A 22,541-nucleotide genomic window follows, 5' to 3' on the forward strand; every position below is an offset into this window, starting at 1 on the left:
ACCCCCAAAAAAAAAAAAAAAAAAAAAAAAAAAAAAAAAAAATGAATGATGAAGTCCCTGATACAAAATGATGTAGAATTTGCATATAACCTATGCACATCCTCCAGTATACTTTAAATCATCTCTAGATTATTTATAATACCTAACACAATGTAAATGCTATGTAAATAGTTGTCATACTATATTGTTTAGGGAATAATGACATGGGAAAAAAGTCTGCACATGTTCAGTACAGACACAACATCCATTTTTTTACCCTGAAAATTAAAAACAGTTGGTTAAATCCACAGATGCAAAATCCACAGATATGGAGGGCCAACTGTATTTATTTTATTATTATGTTCTGAATTGAAATTTTAAGTTCATCAGAATATTGAACTAGATAGGTGTAGACACCTGACATAAGTCTCTTAGTAATTTTAATTTACTAGATAAATACTTTCTATATATCTGTCCTAAAGAAAGGAACATTTGTGGCAAAATCACTCACTGAAGACTTAAATATAATGTCTACATAAGAAGGTAAAGCACTTTACTCAAGAGTTTCAAATTCATAAATTCTAGGTGACAGGCCTAGAACAACTGCATATATTCTTGTACCTAGGAAGAAAAGAAGGCCACCATTTATATAAACCAACAATAAGGGGTTGAGGAAAAAACAGGCTTTGAAATACCATCCACAGAGTGATAAAAGCAACAATAGTACCAGGTATGAGGCTTCCAGAACACGTGAAGGCTCACTGCACACAAAGTGACATGTGGGTCAAGCTGGTGAACAGGAGTCAGTTAAAGAGCAGAGCAGGCTGGTTAGTGCTAGTAATGGGCAAAGCTGCCAACCACAGAGAATGAAAGGGTAAGCCACTCAGAAGCCATAGAGCTGGCAGGGTCCCACTGTGGGATCACTGCACACAAAGAGGTACATCTTACGGCAAAGACCTCAGCCTGAAGACCAGCCGCTCTCTTTTTCAGCTCCTCCCATTGAGCCTCTTTCGAACTTAGTTCCTCCTTCAGTTGTTCTACCTGTCACGACATTATTATTCTTTTTCACTTATGTGTCAACTTAGGTCTTCTTATTATTTACTTTTGAGCCAGAATGGTAACTGGAAATAACAATAACTTATACAATACAATCAAATCTGTTCCCCTCATTCCCTCTTCAAAGAGCCATAGGTAGTTTCTCTAAGTTCACAGGTTTTCTTTTCCCCACAGTGGACTGGAATGTGCTAATCAATAAACAAAAAACATAAACACAGAGATCATACTGCACTATGTTTTGTTCTCAAATTAGGGTGAAAAATCCAAACTCATCGAAAGTTGGATATGCGAGGCCAGGCGCAGCAGCTCACACCTGAAATCCCAGCACTTTGGGAGGACAAGGCAGGAGGATCACTTGAGGTCAGGAGTTCGAGACCTGCCTGGCCATCATAGTGAAACTTGTCTCTACTAAAACTACAAAAATTAGCTGGGCATGGTGGCAGGCGCCTGTAATCCCAGCTACTCGGCAGGCTGAAGCTTGAACCTTGGAGATGGAGGTTGCAGTGAACCGAGATGATGCCACTGCACTCCAGCCTGGTCGACAAAGCATACCTCCATCTCAAAAAAAAAAAGAAAGAAAGTTGGGTATGTGAGTTTTTAATTTCTAAACCTGAAATGAAATTAGTAGAAATAATTAATAATAGAGTCTGAAGGTAGTAGAGGAACATTCTGGAGACTTCCATGCCAGGTATGGGCACCATGGCAAGAAGCCAGAAACGGAAGGGGAAGTGACGATTATCACTCCTTCACACTACGGGATGTTTCAGTTTTCATTCTGAGAACGTGGAGAATACAATTGGGAAATAAAGGGGGAAAACACTTATTTTCTGGCTAAAACGTTATAACTACAATCATAATGTTTAATTAACCCACAACAAAACTGGTAAATTGATCATTGTGATAAAAAAATCCTCCACCTTGCTGAAATAGTTTACAGAATCAAACTAAATGACTTTGGATACAAGGAAGGAACACTGTGACTGATTGCAAACACAGACTGATAGGTCTTGGTGTATCTCTCTTTGTCATATTACGCCTGAAACGCACATGGGAAGCAATAAATCTGACAGTAAGTGGATCTTCCCCACACGACAGGGCAGAGAAAGGGCTTTCCTTTACAGAACTGTATTTGGAGGGGAAACGGAATGTCATTTAACCCATTTCATTAAAAAGCCTCTTAGGGCCGGGCACGGTGGCTCACGCCTGTAATCCCAGCACTTTGGGAGGCTGAGTCAGGTGGATCACAGGATCAGGAGTTCGAGACCAGCCTGGCCAACATGATGAAACCCCGTCTCTACCAAAAATAGAAAAAAAATTGGCCAGGCGTGGTGGTATGCACCTGTAATCCCAGTTACTCAGGAGGCTGAGGCAGGAGAATCACCTGAACATGGAGGCAGAGGCTGCACTGAGCTGAGATCACACCACTGCACTCTAGCCTGGGTGACAAGAGCGAAACTCCATCTCAAGCCTCTTAGGGTTTTGACTTTTTAAATAATTCACAAGAGGTAAAGAACTTGATATTTCACATAGTGAGAAAAACTCATCTGGAAGTTTTTCGGAAGTACTAATAGATATGAAAAGTTAAACCGTGAAAATACATATGTAACCTCATACAGAGAATCGTCTTTATAAGTAAAAACTGGTAATAACTATCTAAGTCAGTAATTCTGACTTTAATTCTGGAGAAGTTTCATTTGAAAGAACTGTGCTAAAAGTATTCTTCCCTTAAACCTGATAAAACAGTGTAAAATACAGTTTTATCATTGTTAGAGAAGTAAAAAATATGCATCAATTTTTCAAACCCCCTTTAAGAATCAAAAGTCTCACAGGCCATTACCTTATTTTTCATAAATTTAGAATGGCTCCGATACACTTCCATTTGCTTCATTTCTTCCTCCCGTTCCTCAGTACTCAAAGCCCCATTCGATTTCAGCATCTGAATCTCCTCTTCCAGGTCTCGGAGCCCACGCTCCATAGAGGAAATTTTTGAATCCTGAAGACAAGAGAAGATTTAGTGATTGAAGTATTCACAAAAGCCCAGAAAACCTGAATAACATGATATTTAAAGATGTTACATTTAATAAAGATAGACAAATATACAGAAAAAATGCCGTCTGGCAATTGGTGCCTTGCTTCCTTTTTTTGAGACAGAGTCTCACTCTGTAGTCCAGGCTCGAATGCAGTGGCACGATCTTAGCTCACCGCAACCTCTGCCTCCGGGTTCAAGCAGCTCTCCTGCCTCAGCCTCCCAAGTAGCTGGGATTGTAAGTGTGCACTACCACGCCCAGCTAATTTTTCTATTTTTAGTAGAGACAGGGTTTCGCCATGTTGGCCAGGCTGGTCTCAAACTCCTGACTTCATGTGATCCACCTGCCTCGGACTCCCAAAGTGGTAGCCTTAAGGGCATGAGCCACCATGCCCGGCCAGTGCCTTCCTTCTAAAATACGTCCTTTACAGCCTTTTGAGTGGGAGGAGAAGTACTCATATCCACAGTATGATTTTTCCTCTATGGCTGCCTCCAGTTCTGAATCCCTCAAATTAAAGTTGAAAATAATTACTAAATTACTAAAGTAAATGCAATGAAAAACTGGTTAAAATTTCTTCGCATCAGAAATTACAAATTTCTGGTGAAAAAAAATTCCAATATTAATAGTAAAGCCTTTTCTAGTTCTAATATTTTATCATTTATTTGGTGACCCCTAAAAAACATATTATGCCCCAAAGGAGGGGAAAAAAGTAAGAGAGTTTCAAAGATTTATACAGTAATGTGTACAGCGATATGTGCAATAATAAAAATTACCTAACATCCCATTGCAGAAAAATGAGGGAATAATTAAGTTGTTATTTATCATGTTAGACATCCTTATTGTCTACACTTCTCCATACATTTAAAATAATTCGTAATTTTTAAAAATCACTGTCCTTATAAATCATCATCTCTACCACAAATATCACCTTCTAACAGAACATTACTTCATATTCGATTTCTTGATTTTGTTTGTCGCAGCACCCAGTTTCTCCCCAGACTACCTGACCTGTCCTGAATGACAGAAACACTCCTGCAGGGAATGAAGAGGATTACACATCTGTAGACGCACAGGCTTGCTCACCGAAGAAACAGAGGCCTTAAAGAGCCAAAACTAAGTGCAGCTTTATTTCACTTGGAGTTTTAGAGAAACCATTCCTTTGGAAGTTATTTTGAAATTAACTTCCTTTTCTTCTTCACCTCAATGATTTCTTGATTAAGTCTCCTTAATTCTCACAGCATGAAGATAGGAGAGATTAAGGTTTATCTTGAGAAAACTCCACCTAGCTATTTCAGGTTCAAGGGAGGGGAGAAGAGAGGATGTATTCCTCTGTCTTGCTCATCACATGACCTTTAAAAATATCACCACGAAAATTTTCTTTTATAAATTCACTCAAATTAAAATGTATCTGTTCAAAATCCATTGTACTGAATTAATACAATCAGCGTCATTCTATCCCTGAACCGGGATTTTTATTTACTCATGTGAAATGACTGACCTAGAAGAAGTCCTACTTCAATTGCACCACCTGAAAATTTACTTTTAAGACTGCTATAAGATTTCTCTGGAAATATCGGAACACAGCCCCTTAAAAAAGACTAAAATACTAGGCATAAGCATATGACTAGCCTACAGATGAAAGAAAGTGAAAGTTAAATGTAAGTTCTCCTCTGTCATTAGCCTGAGTGGTAATGAAACTGGACCAGCTGAAAGAGTGAAGTGTATCTCCAGCAGCACTGGGGCTCCACTTAAGACGATTTAGTCCCAGGTGAGAACTGAAACTGGACCAGCTGAAAGAGTGAAGTGTTTCTCCAGCAGCACTGGGGCTCCACTGAAGACAATTGAGTCCCAGGTGAGAACTCCAACTCTGCACATCACATGGCAGCCTGCACCTGCACAGAGCTTCTAGAAAGTCTCTACAAGGCCCTTAAAAAATATTATCTATCTTCTCCCCTACGCCAAACACAGACAGAGGAAGCTTTTGACAAATTAAAAAAATACATTATCTATCTTCTCCCCTACCCCAAACACAGACAGAGGCAGCTTTTGACAAATTAGCACCCTCACTACCAAATCATGCACCATAAAACCTTCTTCCCAAAAAGGGATCATGACTCCAGCTCGGAAAACCAGGAAGCAGGTACTGACTGACCAGAAAACTTACCAAGGAAATCAGGCCAGAAAATTAAGGCCTGATACTCTCAACTAGTTCTAGCACCAACCCAACTGGTACCAATGCTGGGTTTGAGGAGAGTCATTCCAACCAGGTTTCTTACTCCTGGAATGTGTAATATTTAAATAAATAAATTCCTTCTCACTTTACTACTCTGTACTTCCCCAGCCCCAGCTCTTCCGTCATTGACCATCCAATCCCACTGGACTTACTGAAATCCTCTGCTCTTTGTCAAATCCCCAAATGCTCAACCTTTTTCCCATGAACTCTCTCCAGTGAAGGCCAGTAATCCCCCAACACCACAAAGGAGCAGGGGAAAGGGCTGACGTTCTCCCAGCTCCTCAAGGCTGTTTCCCTTTATGGAAAGCTCACACTCCTCTTCACCCTCCCCTCCCCATTGCTGCCATCCAGGGACTTCGCAATCACTCCTGCCCATTTGTGGAAGTCTTTGGCACCTGGCTTACAATACCCCCTTCAATCACCACTCTTGCCATAATCCGAGGACTGCAATGTCAGAATTCCTTGACGCCCTTAATTGCAATGATCTCATCCTCCAGTCCATTTCAGCAATCCAGTTTATAGGATTATACTCTGGATCCTATCAACACCCAGAACTCTCTTCCCCAGGCCTGTTGTACCCTCACTCTGATTATTTCCTGTTCAACCTCAAAGAGAATTCCACTTTCCTGACTTTTACATTTTCTCCCAACCTGTCAGTCCACCTGAATTTTATTCCTTCCACATCCAGGGTACAGTCCAGGCCCAACCTCCAAACTACTCTGTCATGATCACCCTCAATTCATTTGCATCCCAATCACTCTGCCTTATCCATACCAGCAACACTCTAACCCTAGAGCAGTGCAGCAGTTCCTCCCTGTTCCTCCACCGGTAACGGAAAAACAAACAAACAAATAGCAGAGAAAGGGGAGGAGGAGAAACAGAAGAAGAGGGGCAAAGAAGGAAAGGCTGGAATGAGGGAAAATGGTGGGAGAAGGGATAAGAAGAGGAAAGAGAGGAAGAAGAGGCGAAAGAGGAGAGGGCAAAGAAAATTGCATCACCTTGAAGATGACGGGGCTCTTTTACTTCAGTCATCTTTCCTCCCTACTTTCCCAAAAGACTATTCTAGATATTCATAGTTCTCTTAAGCGCATTCCACGTTCTCAGCGACACAGCGATTTCTGTTGTGATTTCAGCATCGCATCCTCTTGACCCCACTGGGCCACCAGAATCTTTCTCCTTCTCAGCAGAATGGCTCAAGGTTCACACAACTTAAAATGCATCCAGTGCCACCAAGTACTACTACTACTGGTCCTCATTCTGTCAAAAGGTGGTTAAACAAATAATTTTGTGAACACAGGTACATTCGTGTGTTTTATTCTTAGGTGTTAACAGGGATCAGGAAATAACACGACAGATAAACTTGTGGTGAATGTGAAAAAGGTAAACCATGCAACTGAACCATTCTAAAGACCCTTTACAAGATTATACTCAAGACTACTAATTAACTACAAAGAACCCAGGAACCCAGAACCCACTAATTTGGAATTTGGTAAATCCTTTCCCCACCGAGAATAATGATGTATACAATATAAAGTTTTAAGAGGAAATCATCCAAATTAAGATAACAGTTCCCATAACTACTTCAGAAGTATCTATTTACAAAAAATTATTTATACACCATTAACTGTTCTTGTCATATCAACAAATATTAAATGAAGGCCCACAATGCAAAATACAGGATTGAGCTTTCCAGAGGATATGAAGAACTAGTTGTGGGGGGGGAGGTCCCTAACTACACAAGCTTTTATGAGAAAGAAGATTGTTAACAAAAATAACAGCAGCAGCAGCTAGTATAGGTTGAATGTTTACTATGCGCTAGGTCCCGTTCAAAGTGTTTTTACATGTTTTAACTAAACCTCAAAACGACCCACTGGATGAGTACTATTACTATCACCATTTGTTGATAAAGAAACTGAGGCATACGTGATTTGCTCTGTATCTTACAGTTGGTTAAGTGAAGCGAGATTTTGAATCCGGGGAGTTTAACTTAGAAAGCAAGCTCTTAATTACTACACTGAACAGCCTAAAGATTTCTAAATATTCATTAACTTAAGGCAGAGGTTTTCAAAGGATGGTCTGTGGGACCCTCAGGGTACCCTCAACCATTGCACAAAGTATGCATGATCAAAACTATTTTCATAATAACACCATGACGTCACTTGACCTTTCCACTGTCTGCGCTAAAGATATAAAGCAACGATGGGTAAAATTGCTGGTGCCTTAGCACAAATCAAGGCAATGCATCAAACCATACTTGTAGTCATTACATTAATGTTTGTCACATCAAGTACTTGTAGGAAAAAAGTGAAAAATAAGAAATAAAATTTTTAAAAGACCACTTCACCTAAGACTGTCCTTGAAGAAGCAGTAAAAAGTATTACTTTTAATAAATCTCGGCCGGGCACAGTGGCTCACGCCTGTAATCCCAGCACTTTGGGAGGCCAAGGCAGGCGGATCACGAGGTCAGGAGATCAAGACCATCCTGGCTAACACGGTGAAACCCCGTCTCTACTAAAAATACAAAAAATTAGCCAGGCGAGGTGGCGGGCACCTTATTCCCAGCTACTTGGGAGGCTGAGGCAGGAGAATGGCGTGAACTCGAGAGGCGGAGCTTGCAGAAAGCCAAGATCGCGCCACTGCACTCCAGTCTGGGTGACAGAGTAAGACTCCGTCTCAAAAAAAAAAAAAAAATAGAAAATAAAAAAAATAAATCTCAACTCTGGGGTACACATACTTTTAATATATTGTGTGTGAGAAAACGGTATGAAGCTGCGCACTGAAATACGATGGTTGTCCCTAAGCACAGTACTTGTGTGTTGCTTTGAGTTGTAAGCTGAATTCAGTATTTTCTTCACGGAACACCGTTTTTACCTGAAAGAACAACTGACAAGCTATGGTTACCCAGCTTTGGTATTCGGTAGACATTTTCTTTTAAAATGAAGGAAGTGAGTCTGTCAGTTTAAGAGAATAAAGGAGTCCTGAGACCAAGATATTTGCGAATAGCTGATTTAAAGAAATTCTGTTCCACTCTTTTTGGTCCAATTTGAATTATGGTCTACAAGTAAAAGGAAAAAAACTTGAAATTCTTTTAGGATATCATTGACATTGATTCTCACTCTCAATCTCCAAATAAGTAAAATACTATTATATGCCATTTCCTAACACTCACGCATGGAAGTTTTTGATCACTTAAAAGTATAAAGTGATTCATAAGATTCTTCACTAGATTCTCACTTACCTTCATCTCAATAACAGTTTGCAGAGCTTTTGTTTTGGCAGAATCAGGAGCGTTCTCAAACCTGCGATGCATCTCCTGTGGAAAAAAGGCAAGAAGAGATTCAGTGTCCTCCTGTTCGCTCTCATTTTTTTCAGAGAGGAGCAAGAGCTGATGTATGCAAAAGATCACTACAGCCTCATGAGACACGGACCCCTTCGGTGTTACCAACCCTTCCCCGTGAACCAGGGAATCCACCGACTGCATTCAGGCTCACTCACCCGTGCAGGCATAGGAGGATCCCTACCTCTGAACACCCAGTTACTTAAAATCAGTCACACAGACGCCAGCTACCACAACAGTTCAAACTACTGTTTCACATCCTCAGGTGGTGTGTCAGTCAGTCTTCCACATGACCCCGAGACATGTAATCGGAATTCCAAACAATCCAAAAAGGGGATGAGAAATGCTCCCTTTTAAAAAGAGAAATAATAGACACCATCACAATCAGTCTGCACTGCTGACTGCAGCTATGGAAAGCAATCTGTGCTGACAACGTCCTTTCCACAGCATCCACCCCCAGAATAACCACCACCTGGTTACCTGCGGTGACGATCTCTCTCGAGTGGTGCTACAGTTAGGAAGAAAAAGATGACACTGTGGAACAAGTTTCCTAAGTAGGTCAGGTTCAGAAAATGTCAGAAAAACAGAGTGTTGTTTTTTTTTTTAACCCAAATTTTACTGAGTTCAGGATAGAAAAGGAAGGAAGGGATATATCAGAGTCTTCCAGGTTACCGAACCACCTCAGTGATTTTCTTGTCAGACTCTGTGAACGTCTCTAAATAAATCAGTCAGTACTTCCCAGTACCCTGGGGACAGGCTCTTGGGAATCCAGGGAATCCAGAGATGAACGCTTTATGCTACCTCTCTCCCTACTTCCAGCTTTCACTATCTGCCTAGTTATCCCACATTCATGTCCAATAAACATTTCAAACTCTACGTGCTCAAAACTCAACTCCTGGCCAAGTGTGATGGCTCACACCTGTAATCCCAGCACTCTGGGAGGCAGGAGGGTCCCTTTGGGCCAGGAGTTCGAGACCAGCCTGGGCAACATGGCAAGACATCATCTCCACGCCTGATGGTGCCCCCAAACCTGCTCCATCCTTCCTGTTACTCAGGCCAAAAGCCTATGAGTCTTCGTAATGCCTTCCTCTCGCTCTCAAGCCGCGGTCAGGAAATCCAGTTAGCTCTAGCTTTAAAACATACCCAAAATCCAAGCACTTCTTGCCGTCTCCACTGCCAACACCTGGAATGAACCACTAAACAAAAATACACCTTTTAATCCATGACAGCATTCTAACTGAGCGCCCCTTATCTTCTACAGTGTATTCTTAATGGAACACTTAAAGTGACCCTTTCAAACACAAAGTTGTCCTTGTCGGTCCTCTGCTGAAAACCCTGCCATAGCTCCCCATTCAGCTCAAAGTAGAGCCAAAGTCCTCTCAGTAGCCTGCAAGGCCTCATCTCTTCTCGTCCTTCCCTGGATCACCATATGCTTTACCACCCGGGACTCCCTGCTACTCCTCAAATATGCTAAGCATGCTCCTGATCCTTGAGGCCTTTGCACAAGCTGCTAGGGGAAGACTTCACTTCCTTCCAGTCTTGGCTCAAATGGCTTTTTTGTATTAGTATTAGGTTTAGTTGTTCTGTCGTTATGCAAGAAAATGTCCATATATTTTAGAGATGCATATTAAAGTCTGCAGAGGAAAATGACACCATGCGAGGGATTGGCTTTAAAATCTTTGGTAAAGAAAGGAGGAAAAAGAAAAAAGGATACAGGAAGGAAGTGTGGCCAAATTTTCGAAACTGGTGTATCTGAGTGATTAGTATAGGGAGATTCATTATACAGTTCTTACTGCTTTTGTGTAGGCTTGAAAACAAAATGAATGTTCAATGTTTTCAGTATAATTTACACCTTATTTTAAAATGTAACACAGCCAAAAAAGAACGCACGTGTCCTTTCCCCTTTACTTGCTCTGCTTTTTCCTATACACAGCACTTGCCCTCTAACATATTTTATGACTTATTGATTATATTTACTTACTATTCTCTACGAGAATGTACGCTCCACAAAGGCTAAGATCTTTGTTTCATTCATTCGCTGATGGATCCAAAGCACCTACAACAGCAGCTGCCACTCTGGTAAGTGCTTAACAGACATTTAGGGCATGAATACTGAATGAATGAAATGGCTAACAAACGTTCGAGAATTAGCTACAAAGGAAATATTTCAATCCCTTCCTACTCCTGTGCTGAATTTTGCGCACCTCCTGTTTCTCATACAGCATGCTACACAGCTTACATAGCTCGTCAGCACTTACCACACTGTTAGCAATAATTTTTCTTCTCTAACATACCATACTGGGAACTCTTTAAGGATAGAAACCGTCTTCTGTATTCCTCAGGCACTGTCTGATATGTAAGCAGTCATTAAAAATTACTTCTCCTCCCTATCTGTTCCTCTTTTGTTAGATGAAGGAATGAATGATAAATGAATGAATGATCAGCCAGTTTCTATCCTCACCTCTCTGCTGAACCACATACTCTAAAATTGCAAATAAAAAACCTCCTTGTTTCTAAACCTAATAGCTATTGTCAGTTCACCTTCTCTGCAAACTCTAGCTGGTACCGGAAAAAAAAAAAAAAAATTAACCACAGAGTTAAAGAAGGAACGTCTTTAAATTTTTCAAGTGGCTTCCATTAAAGAATTATCCTAGCTCTAAATTCTTATTCTCCCTCTTTTCCTTTCCTACCTGCAGACATTTTCTAAATTCCTATCCTCGGAATATCTGGATTCTATAGCCTGAATCCAAAGCCTTCACTAATCCACAGAGCAACTTTATGTGAATTTTTAAAAAAGGAACCCTTCTTGGGTAGACGCGACATCACCACGAAGCACAGGCTGAATTTTAGGGGAAGCTCTTGTTTGTGAACAACCCACACAAATAACCATCCAAAAGAGCCCTTCCCTAATCCTGTGGTTTCAACTATTACCTTTTCACGTATACCCCACAAAATCTATTTCATCTATTTATCTTGCACTGTGGCAGGCATCCATCACTCTTCCCTGCCATGTGATAGCTGACCTCCTTAGTCTGTGTGGGAACTCCACATTTTAAGGCAGAGTCTACCTCCCACAACAGAAACTGAAAATGCCACATACTTGCTGCCCAGCATTTCTTGTAATTAAAGCCCAGCTACGTGACCTAATCACCTCAATCAGACTCATTCATCACGTACTTTAAAACAGACTCTTGTGACATGAAGAAGCCGGGACGTGAATATTTACAGACAATTCCAGCAATGGGTGGCAGAGGCAGCAGCCCCCTCAGGCTTCCGGACACACCAACAGCGGGGGCTCCAGCAGAGGTGAGCAGTGTTAGTGATGACAGCGTAACACACTAACATGCCTGTGCCACGCAGCACTGTCATCACTAAACCAACAGAGGAGTAGGATTGATTCGAGGCATTATTCTTGTCTACATAACTTCTGAGCCCGGTTCTAGTCCTCCCAGAGGCTCTGGGACCTATGTATTTATCCCACTGGTACACTCCAGGAACAATGCTTTGGAGATATAATAATGAGAAATAACATATTTGGTGTGTTTTATCATGGAAGCTTTAATAGGAAAAATAGAGTTTAATCAAATAATCATCGGCATAATTCATCAGGGTCACTGACGACCTCCACGTTGCTGCCACCACGATGTATCCTTAGTCACTGTGCCTGATCTATCAGCGGCGTTTTACACAACCGCTCAGTCCCTCTTCCTTATTCTACTCTCTTCCCTTGGCTTTCAAGATATGGCACTCTAAGCTTTTCCTCCTATCTTACTGGGTTTTTTTCTTCCCAACTCCTCAGGAGTGTCCCAAGCGCCCGTTCTTTGTAGTCTTCTCTTCTCCACCTACACTCATTCCCTTGGTATTCACCGTTCAGTATCATGCACATACTGAAAACTCCCAAGTGTTTACTTCCTACTGAAATCCACACTTGTATGTACCTTTGCTGTACTGGCATATCGACTATCTGCCCCACTGTTAACACATCGACAAGTGACCTCCTGGCCTTCCCCTCTCAACTTGCTTCACTCATTGTGCCTTGATTCATGGTGTACATCCAGCCAGTTGTTCAAGCCAAAACCATAGGAGTCTCTTTTTTTCTTGCGCCTACATCCAACTCATCAGGAAATCCTGCTCTTCCCATTTTCAAAATATATCCTGAAAATTACCACCTCCACTGTCACACTGCCACCATTATCTTTTGCCTGGATTACACCAACAGTCTCCCAAATCTATCTCACCATTCAAAATAGAGTATCCAGAGTGATCTTTTTAAAACAGAAGTCAAAACATGCTTGCAATTATCAAAAGCTTCTCGTTTTACTCACAGTAAAAGTCACAGTCCTTATGCTGACCTAGAAGGCTCTACATGATCCGGCCCTGTTACCTCTCTGGCCTCATCTCTTATACTCCTCTCTCTCATCCATTTGGCTCCAGCCAGACTCACCTCTTTGCTTTTCCTCAACATGTCAGTCACCCTCTTGGCTTAAGGCCTTTGCACTCACTGCTCCCTTTGACAGGCTTTCTCCTTCCCTTAACTGTTGAAGTCTGTTCAAAAGTCAAAGTCTCGGCTGGGCACAGTGGTGCACGCCTGTAATCCCAGCACTTTGGAAGGCTGAGGCGGGTGGATCATGAGGTCAGGAGTTCGAGATCAGCCTGGCCAACACGGTAAAACCTTATCTCTACTAAAAATACCAAAAAATTAGCTGGGCCTGGTGGTGCACACCTGTAATCCCAGCTACTGGGGAGGCTGAGGCAGGAGAATGGCTTGAACCCAGGAGGTGGAGGTTGCAATGAGCCAAGATGGTGCCACTGCAGTCCAGCCTCGGTGACAGAGCAAGACTGTCTAAAAAAAAAAAAAGTCAAAGTCTCAAGCAGGCTCATTCTTTTTACTCCATTTTTAATTACGATTTGACTCTAATATACACTCCCAATCTCCCTAACCAAGATCTACTTTTTTCTTGGTATTTGTAACTGTTTATTAGCATATTCCTTTTTTATATTTACTGTTTGTCTCTCCTATCCCAGGGATATTTCTTTTTTATTCTCTGATGTATATGAGCACCCAGAACAATACATAGTGCAATGATAGTACTCAAATATTTGTCAAATGAAGAAAATAATTTTTAAGTAACTGTATAATATGTAAAAAGTGTTATAATGAAAATATCCACAATACTATAAAAGAGTAATCAGGAGATCCTGACGTAGTCTTGGGATCTTGTAAAGTTTCCTAAGGAACACCTGAGAGCTGGAGGATGAACAGGAGTTAGAGTGGGCAAAGTACAACCATAAAAAGGGAGGGAAAGATGATCTCACAGGTATGTTTTCGGCGAACCAAAATGCAGAGAATGACACGCGGGAGTTAAGAATCTGAAATTGCCCTGCACACCGCCCACACACCACTACCCACACACCACTGCCCACACACCACTGCCCACACACCACTGGAAAGCCTTTGTGAACTCCAAGGTGTTCAAACACCCACCCTGAAGCCCGCCGGTCCTCACCGAAGACCGCTGGTCCACCCTGAAGCCCGCCGGTCCACACCGAAGCCCGCCGGTCCACCCCGAAGCCCGCCAGTCCACCCCGAAGGCCGCCGGTCCACACCGAAGCCCACTGGTCCACACCTGCTGTCTCTTCCTCCTCCCCCTCCCTCTCCCATTCACTTTTTATTTTAATTAATTTTAAAATATTTCAGACATACAAGATCCCTTTACCTCATAAAAGCAGCCTAATCTGGCTTCTTTCTCTACCCCTCCATTGAAACAACTCATCAAGACCACCAACGAATTCTACGTTACCAACTCGAACGAACACATTTCTGTCCTCTTCTTCCTGGAACTCTAAGAAGCACCCAAAGCAACGGCCCAACCGCTCCTAGACACTCTTCTCTTCACTATTATGACATCACACTCTCCTGTTTTTAGTTCTTTCTCTCCAATTACACTTTCTCTGTTTCCTTCACAGGTTCATCCTTCTAAATTAGACCTCCAGGTCTAAATTAGACCAGTGACCAGGTGATCAGTTCTAACCTTTTTCTCTTTTCCATCTAAACTCTCTAATCTACAACATGGTTTAAAACACAATGGAAATGCTGATGAATTTCTAGGCCTGCCCTCTGCTCTGATTTCAGGACTCATACATCCAACTGCCCACTTGGCATCTCTAGTTAGATGTCTAATAGGCAACTCACACTTATTTTATAAAAAAAAAATTCTTGATTTCCTCTTCAATCTCACCCATCATCTGGTGACTTTGATGAGAGACGAGTCTTCTCTGTCTCTTTAAATGGCACTGCCATTCCAGTGGCTCAAGCCAAACACCAGAGCTCTCCTTTTACTCCTCCTGATCTTCACGTCCCACAACCAAGTCAACAGCAGGTCCTAATTGTTCTAGTGCTAAAGTATTTCTTGAGTCTAACCATTTCACCCCATTTCCAGTCTAGCTTGCAACAGCCTCTAGTTAGCTTTTTTCCACCTCCTTTGTCTATTTTCAAGAGAGCACCAGGGTGATCTTGATAATACATGCACAAATCATGGCAGTAATCTGTTTTAAATCTTTCAATAAATTTACCATTATACTTCTCACTTTGACCATCATGTGAGACTGGCCCTCCTGTCGTAAACTATTATAAAATTAAACAAGATGCATGAAATAACTGTTTTCAGACCCTGGATAACAAGCAGTACAGGACTATGATCCTTGAGAGAAAATGAACAAGGTGATGGCCCAGATATGTCTAGTATGTGACGTAGGGAGGGGAAGCTCAAACGAAGAACAGTAGTCTTGCAAAGCTCCCAAGACAGTTGAATGAGTAAGGTTCCCATTAATCTGTGAAAATCTGCAGAGCAAAACACCAGAGGGCTGGGCACCATGGCTCATGCCTGTAATCCTAGCACTTTGGGAGGCCAAGGTGGGCAGATCACTTGAGGTCAGGAGTTCAAGACCAGCCTGGCAAACAGGCAAAACCCTGTCTCTACCAAAAATACAAAAGTGAGCTGAGCACAGTGGTGGGCACTGCAATCCCGGCTACTCGGGAGGCTGAGGAGGGATAATTGCTTGAACCTGCGGGGCAGAGGCTGCAGTGAGCTGAGATCGTGACACTGCACTCCAGCCCGGGCAACAGAGTGAGACTCTGTTTCAAAAAAAAAAAAAAAAAAATTAAAAACAAAACACAGAGAAGGAAGCTCACCAGAAAAGCTGCAGTGTCCCACCTGACAAAGGTCCCCTTGAGTCTTTGGCCAAACACTAAGGCGTGCATGTACAGGGCAAGCCTCCACAAGTTAAAATCAAGAGCTACTGGGGAAAGAGCAACTATCAGAGAGCCATGAGTTGAGCAACTGCCTGAACTCTCATAGGGCTGGGAAAAATTCAAGTTCCAAATAGTGGGAAGAACAGCAGAGGCATTTAGTAGAGACACTAAAAAGTCAAGCCTTAGGAGTAGTGCTAATGTAGCCTAGAGAAAAGGCTATTCTAAACCAGCCCTAACAGAGTTTAAAAGCAAGTCTTGAAAGGATCAAGTTAATCCCCAAGTAAATTAACTCTTGCTAGACAAAACAACCCTTCATTAAGGAAGATACCAAAATCCAGATACTCATTCACCTTGTGTCCATAATGTCCATCATACAACACATTCTATACACACAAAGCAGGCAAAAGGGCCTATAACCAGGAATCCAGTCACTCCCCGGAAACCAACACGGATGTTACAGAGATGACGGAATTGAGTCACTCCCCTGAAATCAACACGGATGTTACAGAGATGACAGAATCGAGTCACTCCACTGAAATCAACACGGATGGTACAGAGATGACGGAATCCAGTCACTCCACTGAAACAAACACGGATGGTACAGAGATGACGGAATCGAGTCACTGCACTGAAATAAACACAGATGTTACAGAGATGACGGAATTGTCATTCCAGCCAATAAGCCAAGAAATGCTCGAACTGCATGAGAGAAAAAAGGAGGAATTAAGGGCAACTCTGTAGTTAACAGATTTGAAGCATCTTTTTGAAACACAGACAAAACAAAGCCATAATTCTTAGGGATGATACCTGGGAATATTAATTTAACATATAACACAATATAACAATACCATAATATTAAGGAGTAGATGTGATAAATACAGTAAAAAGCAAAGGCATGATAACCACAAAATCCAGAATACCGGTCACTTTTAGAGGAGACGGAGAGTTTGGACCGGGCTGTTTCACCCACGGGGCTTCTGGGCGGATGTGGAAGTTCTGTTTCTAGGTGGTGGTTATGAGGGTGCTAACTTTATAATTTACACTTATCGATACGCCTGTTTTACTCTATTTTCTACATGTATTCTATATTGTATCCAAAAAAAGTTTTTGAAATCTCTTAAAATTATTTGTGTTCTTCCATCCCAACACCTAACACATTAATTAGTTTAGGCCATAATAATCTCTGGCCTGCCTTAAAACGACAAACTCGTCGGCCTCCTCCCAGTTTACAGTTTGTCCACATGGAATCTGTTCTGCACACTACAAGCTGATCGATTGGGCACACAGTAGATATTTAATAGTATTTGTTCAATCAATGAGTGTCAAACTTTAAACTGTCTGAGTAAAAATAAAATGAACTCTGCTAACTGTAAACAATCTTCATCTATTAACAAAATTTTATAACTTTACAACATTTGTATTTGGTATTTCTATATCTACTTGAAAATATTAAAACTGCATTTTTAAAAAATAACACACAATTTCCATTTTCAACTTATTTCATCTGATTTCTCCTCGTTAGCATTACCTAATTCCAAATGGGTAATTCCAAACCGATTCACTTTAAGGTGAAACTGTTGTCATTTCATTTTTACACCCCAGCAAGCACACAAGCAAAACAGAACAAGAAGCCCTGACTGGGTGCGTGGCTCCTGCCTGTCATCCAAACACTCTGGGAAGCCAAGGCAGGCAGATCCCTCAAGCTCAGGAGTTCGAGACCAGCCTGGGCAACATGGTGAAACCCCGTCTCTACGAAACATACGTAAATTTAGCTGGGTGTGGTGGTGCTCAAGTGAAGTCCCAGCTACTTGCGGGGGCTGAGGCAGGACTGCTTGAGCCTGGGAGGTTGAGGCTACAGTGAGCCAAGATCACGCCACTGCACTCTAGGTGACAAAGTCAGACCCTGTCTCAAAAAAAAAAAAAAAAAAATCCTTCCCTGCATACAATAAAGACTTGGGGTGTATTTTAAACCATTCATTAGGCATAAAGCTTTTCTACAAAGACATTTTAAAACTCATTGCTCAAAACAAAATCCCATTCGGAAGGCTGCACCTTCCAGTTCACTATGAACACATCTTCCAGTCAGTGAGCTGATAAGCTCCCCCTTCCCACCAAGCACATCAAGCCCATGCCTTCTGCACTGTCAATAAAGAGAGAAGACTGGAAATAGAAGTACTATTCAAAGGAGTGTAAGAAGTAGAATACGCTATTTGGTCACTTTATTTCACTCCTTTTGGGCTGAACATTTTCATTCGAAAAAATTAGAGGTAGAATTATCTGAATCTTGTTATACTCTGTCTTTTTTTGTCTTAGTCCATTTAATGTTGCTATAATATACTTTCAACTGTGGTAGACAATAGGAAATATGTTTTCTCTCATTAATTAAAGAATAATGACTAATTTATAGTTAGAAAATAAACAAGTTAGAAACACATTTTGGTTTTTTATTTTTTGGTGCAGTGGCATGATCTCGGCTCACTGCAACCTCCGCCTCCCAGGTTCAAGCGATTCTCCTGCCTCAGCCTCCCGAGTAGCTAGGACCACAGGCATGCACCACCACGCCTGGCTAATTTTTGTATTTTTAGTAAAGACAGCGTTTCAGCATGTTGGCCAGGCTGATCTTGAACTCCTGACCTCAAGTGATCTGCCTGCCTCAACCTCCCAAAGTCCTGGGATTACAGGCATGAGCCATCACACCTGAGAAACAAAATGTACTAATTCTCCTTTTCCCTAGTTGTTTCTTTGTAAAAGTAAGTCAACTTTTACTTGCACACCTGAGAGAAAGAAGTATATGTGACTAAAAAGTAAAACTTATGTCTGAAAATTTTTTTTCAAGTTTCAAATCTTAGCCCTCAGCACCCCTGGTTCAAGGGTAGAAGCTCCACGTTGTTCGTGAAGTACCTTCACAGATTCAATCCTCCACACAAGTTCTGAATTTATCATACTCACAACACAGTGGAGACAGAAATAAAAAAGAAGGCAGGGTAAATGGAAAGAACTGTCATCACTTTTTCATATCTTAACTTGCCTAGTGTCACGCACCATTGTACCTGAACCCATTACCATCTCTGGTAAATAGCACTGTGCTGAGAAAATGTCACCTTGTCAAAATGGAAATGAAGGACAAATGATGTAATTTAAAAAGGAGAGGAAGGGCCAGGCACGGTGGCCTAGCATTTGGGAAGCCAAGACCAGCAGATCACTTGTGGTCAGGAGTTCAAGACCAGCCTGGCCACACAGTGAAACCCCATTTCTACTAAAAATACAAAATTAGCCAGGCGTGCAGTCACATGTCTGTAATCCCAACTTCTTGGGAGGCTGAGGCAGGAGAATCACTTGAACCCAGGAGGGGCACGTTGTAGTGAGCCGAGATCGCACCACTGCACTCCAGTCTAGGTGGTAAGAGTGAGATTCCATTGCAAAAAAAAAAAAGAAAGGAGAGGAGGAATAACTTAAATAAATAAGGTATGCAATTGTTGTCATTTTCCAAAATTGCTACAAATGAAAAACTAAGAATTTATTTTTCTTTTCTGGACGGGTGTGGTGGCTCATGCCTGTTGTCCCAGCACTTTGGGAGACCAAGCCGGGAGGATCACTTGAGGTCAGGAGTTTGAGACCAGCCTGGCCAACATGGTGAAATCTCAACTCTACTAAAAATGCAAAAATTAGCCGGGCGTGGTAGCAGGCACCTGTAGTTCCAGCTACTCAGGAGGCTGAGGCAGAAGAATTGCTTGAACCCGGGAGGCGGAGGTTGCAGTGAGCCAAGATCGCACCACTGCACTCCAGCCTGGGCGACAGAGCCAGACTCCGTCTCCAAAACAAAAAAAAATTCTTTTTAAATTCCTATTCGTTTTCTAGTTTTTCTGTGTGTGTGTGTGTGTGTGTGTGTGTGTGTGTATGTATATATATAAAGTATATCTTTATAGAAAAATATATAATACATATTTATATATCTTAAATATAATTTTTATTGTAAATAAAAAATTTTATCTTTGTACATATTTATTATAAATATATGTAAACATATGTTTCTTTTCTCCAGTCTCCTCTGCTTATACCTTCTAACTGCCAGTAATACAGACAAGCAGTCCTCAGATATGCTAGTTAGATTCAGAATTCCCTAGCCTAGAACATACTCAAATATTAGCACTTTTAACCTCAAAGATTTTTGCAAACCTAACATGATAGCAGTTGTACTAACACAGTATGTTGATTAAAATAGAGACAAAAAACTAGTAGGCTGCAATAACGTTTTAAAACAAAGTTGTATTTAATAATCACAATAGCATCTACCAGCATTAAATAAGTAGGAGCACATACTGAAATATATTTAGTTGGCCTATAGACAATGTTTGGTATGCATATGGATTGAAGACCCAAAAATATCCACAGAGGATACCATAGCAGGTACCCTCTGCTAGCGAACTGTAAACCAAAGTTGGGGCCTCAAATGTTGGTGTATTAACAGAATCACCTGTCAAGCCCCCCGCACTGACCAAGTCTTGCCTGTAATTCAGCATTTGTCCAATAGATGTCCCCACTCTTCTATCAATCAAATGAAAGGAGCTACAGCAAAATACAAAATCTAAGAATAAATAGTCACACAAAAATGTGATTTGAGTATAAACAGAAAATACAATGCTTAATTGAAATCTTACTTTTTATCTTTCGGCTTTTTGGAGGGAGAATTATTTACCTCCTAGCTACAAAATCATGTTCATAAAGAAAATGTAAAACTAATTACAAATGCCATTTTAATGCTATCTTATTTCATCAAATCTAAGATGCCACTGATTATAAGACACACCACTGTTTAAGTGCTGAAAAGAAATAGTGGAAATGCCTCCAAATAAATCATGACACAAAACTTTATCATTTAGGGGTTTTCTGTCAGTTGGTTTGTTTCTGAGGCAGAGCGTTGCCCAGGCTGGAGTGCAATGGTGCAATCCTGGCTCACTGCAGCCTCCGCCTCCTGGGTTGAAGCTGATTCTTATGTGTCAGCCTCCCACAGAGCTGGGATTACAGGTGTGCACCACCACACTCTGTAAAATTTTTGTATTTTTAGTAGAGACAGGGTTTTGCCATATTGCCCAGGCTGGTCTTGAACTCCTGGCCTCAGGCAATCCACCCGCCTTGGCCTCCCAAAGTGCTGGGATTACAGGCTTGAGCCACTGCACCCGCCCTAGAATTTTTACTTAATACTGATTGCAAGAGTTAGTTTTTTTAAACTTATTTAACCAGAGTTTAATCACATATCACCATAAACTGTTTTCATAACTGTTCCCATACCCAGTAATTTTGTTTCAATGCTGATTTACAGAATATTTATGCAGAAACACTGAACAACAAAGTTAACGTGGAAAATACCAACAATGCTCACACCTCAGCTGAAATGATGACAAAATGAATGGACACGATTATGTTTGTGAATACACAGGCAAATAAATATACTAGGACTGCTGCTTTGCTGATAGAGAGACTGTTAACATGACACCCAGTGTTAACACTTAACTCAATTTCATTGTTAAAACAGGGAAAGCTGTGACCTTTAGAACTGATTAAATGAGTGCCAGACATGGTGGCTCACGCCTATAATCCCAGCACTTTGGGAGGCCGAGGTGGGGGGATCACAAGGTCAAGAGTTCCGAGACCAGCCTGACCAACATGGCGAAACCTCGTCTCTACTAAAAATATAAAAATTAGCCAGGCATGGTGGTAGGTGCCTGTAATCCCAGCTACTCGGGAGGCTGAAGCAGGAGAATCACTTGAACCCAGGAGGCGGAGGTTGCAGTGAGCCAAGATTGTGCCACTGCACTCCAGCCTGGGTGACACAGCAAGACTCCGTCTCAGAAAAAAAAAAAGAATTGATTAAATGCCAGTTTTTTTTAAAAGATGGACAATAATTCAATAACTAATGAAATTTTTGGATATCCTAACATTGCCAGCCCATAATTCTCTGTGCTTCTTGATATGCTAGTGATATTCTGTATATCTCCAGCAATCATTTCAAGTCCCCATTCCCCTAACCTAGATCACAGCAGTTAAATTCCTTACTATACTCCCTTGCTCACTCTTCTCTCCTTCCTCCTTTATTCTCAGCACAACCAGAGTAAATCTTAAAAGCTAAATCAGATTGTGTCACTCCCTTGATTCAACAGTGGAATGGTTTTCTCTCCCATTTTGAGTAAGATTGTTACATTATCTGCAAGGATCATAAAGGCAGGTACTTTTTCTCAAAGACGGCATGGATATGTTTGCTGCTATATCCTTAGTGCTGTGCACATGGTTGGTGTCCAATAAATATGTGACGAGTGAATCTGACTCTGACTACCTCTCCAATTTTGCATCTCATTAAGTTTTCCCCTTATACAGTATATTCTGGCCCTCTGGCCTCCCTCCTGTTTCCTCAAAATTCCTTCCTGTGAGGTCTTTAAAACTGTTCATGCTTCTTCATGAAATGATTTTACTTGGCAAAGCTGGCTTCTTCTCTTCAGATCTCCACTGAAAGGGCACCTCCTAAAGGACACTTACCCTGTTATAAAATCCCCTTCCCAATTAGCACTCCACTCAGAAAGTCTTACTGAACAGTGCTGATGCACAGTATTCCATCCTTGTAAAAGAAAAAAAGAAACAGAAATAATGAAGGAATGTATAAAT

The 22,541-nt window shown here is 41.4% G+C and overlaps 1 protein-coding gene across 6 annotated transcripts in view; it reads right to left on the reverse strand.

The window, feature by feature from the left end:
• ERC1 (ELKS/RAB6-interacting/CAST family member 1) overlaps positions 1–22,541 on the reverse strand; it is a 502,036-nt gene that overhangs the window by 425,552 nt on the left and 53,943 nt on the right. For 4 of the 6 annotated variants that reach the window (XM_025401990.1, XM_025401993.1, XM_025401991.1 and 1 more), the window contains exons 3-5: positions 8,534–8,608; positions 2,873–3,028; positions 937–1,020 (exon numbers count right to left, since the gene is read on the reverse strand). In XM_025401990.1, the coding sequence (XP_025257775.1) occupies positions 937–1,020; positions 2,873–3,028; positions 8,534–8,608 (315 nt within the window). The remainder of the gene's footprint in view (positions 1–936; positions 1,021–2,872; positions 3,029–8,533; positions 8,609–22,541) is intronic. The other 2 variants (XM_025401992.1, XM_025401995.1) reach the window with 1 other exon arrangement.

Source organism: Theropithecus gelada, chromosome 11 (assembly GCF_003255815.1).
Source record: "Theropithecus gelada isolate Dixy chromosome 11, Tgel_1.0, whole genome shotgun sequence".
Taxonomy (NCBI): Eukaryota; Metazoa; Chordata; class Mammalia; order Primates; family Cercopithecidae; genus Theropithecus; species Theropithecus gelada.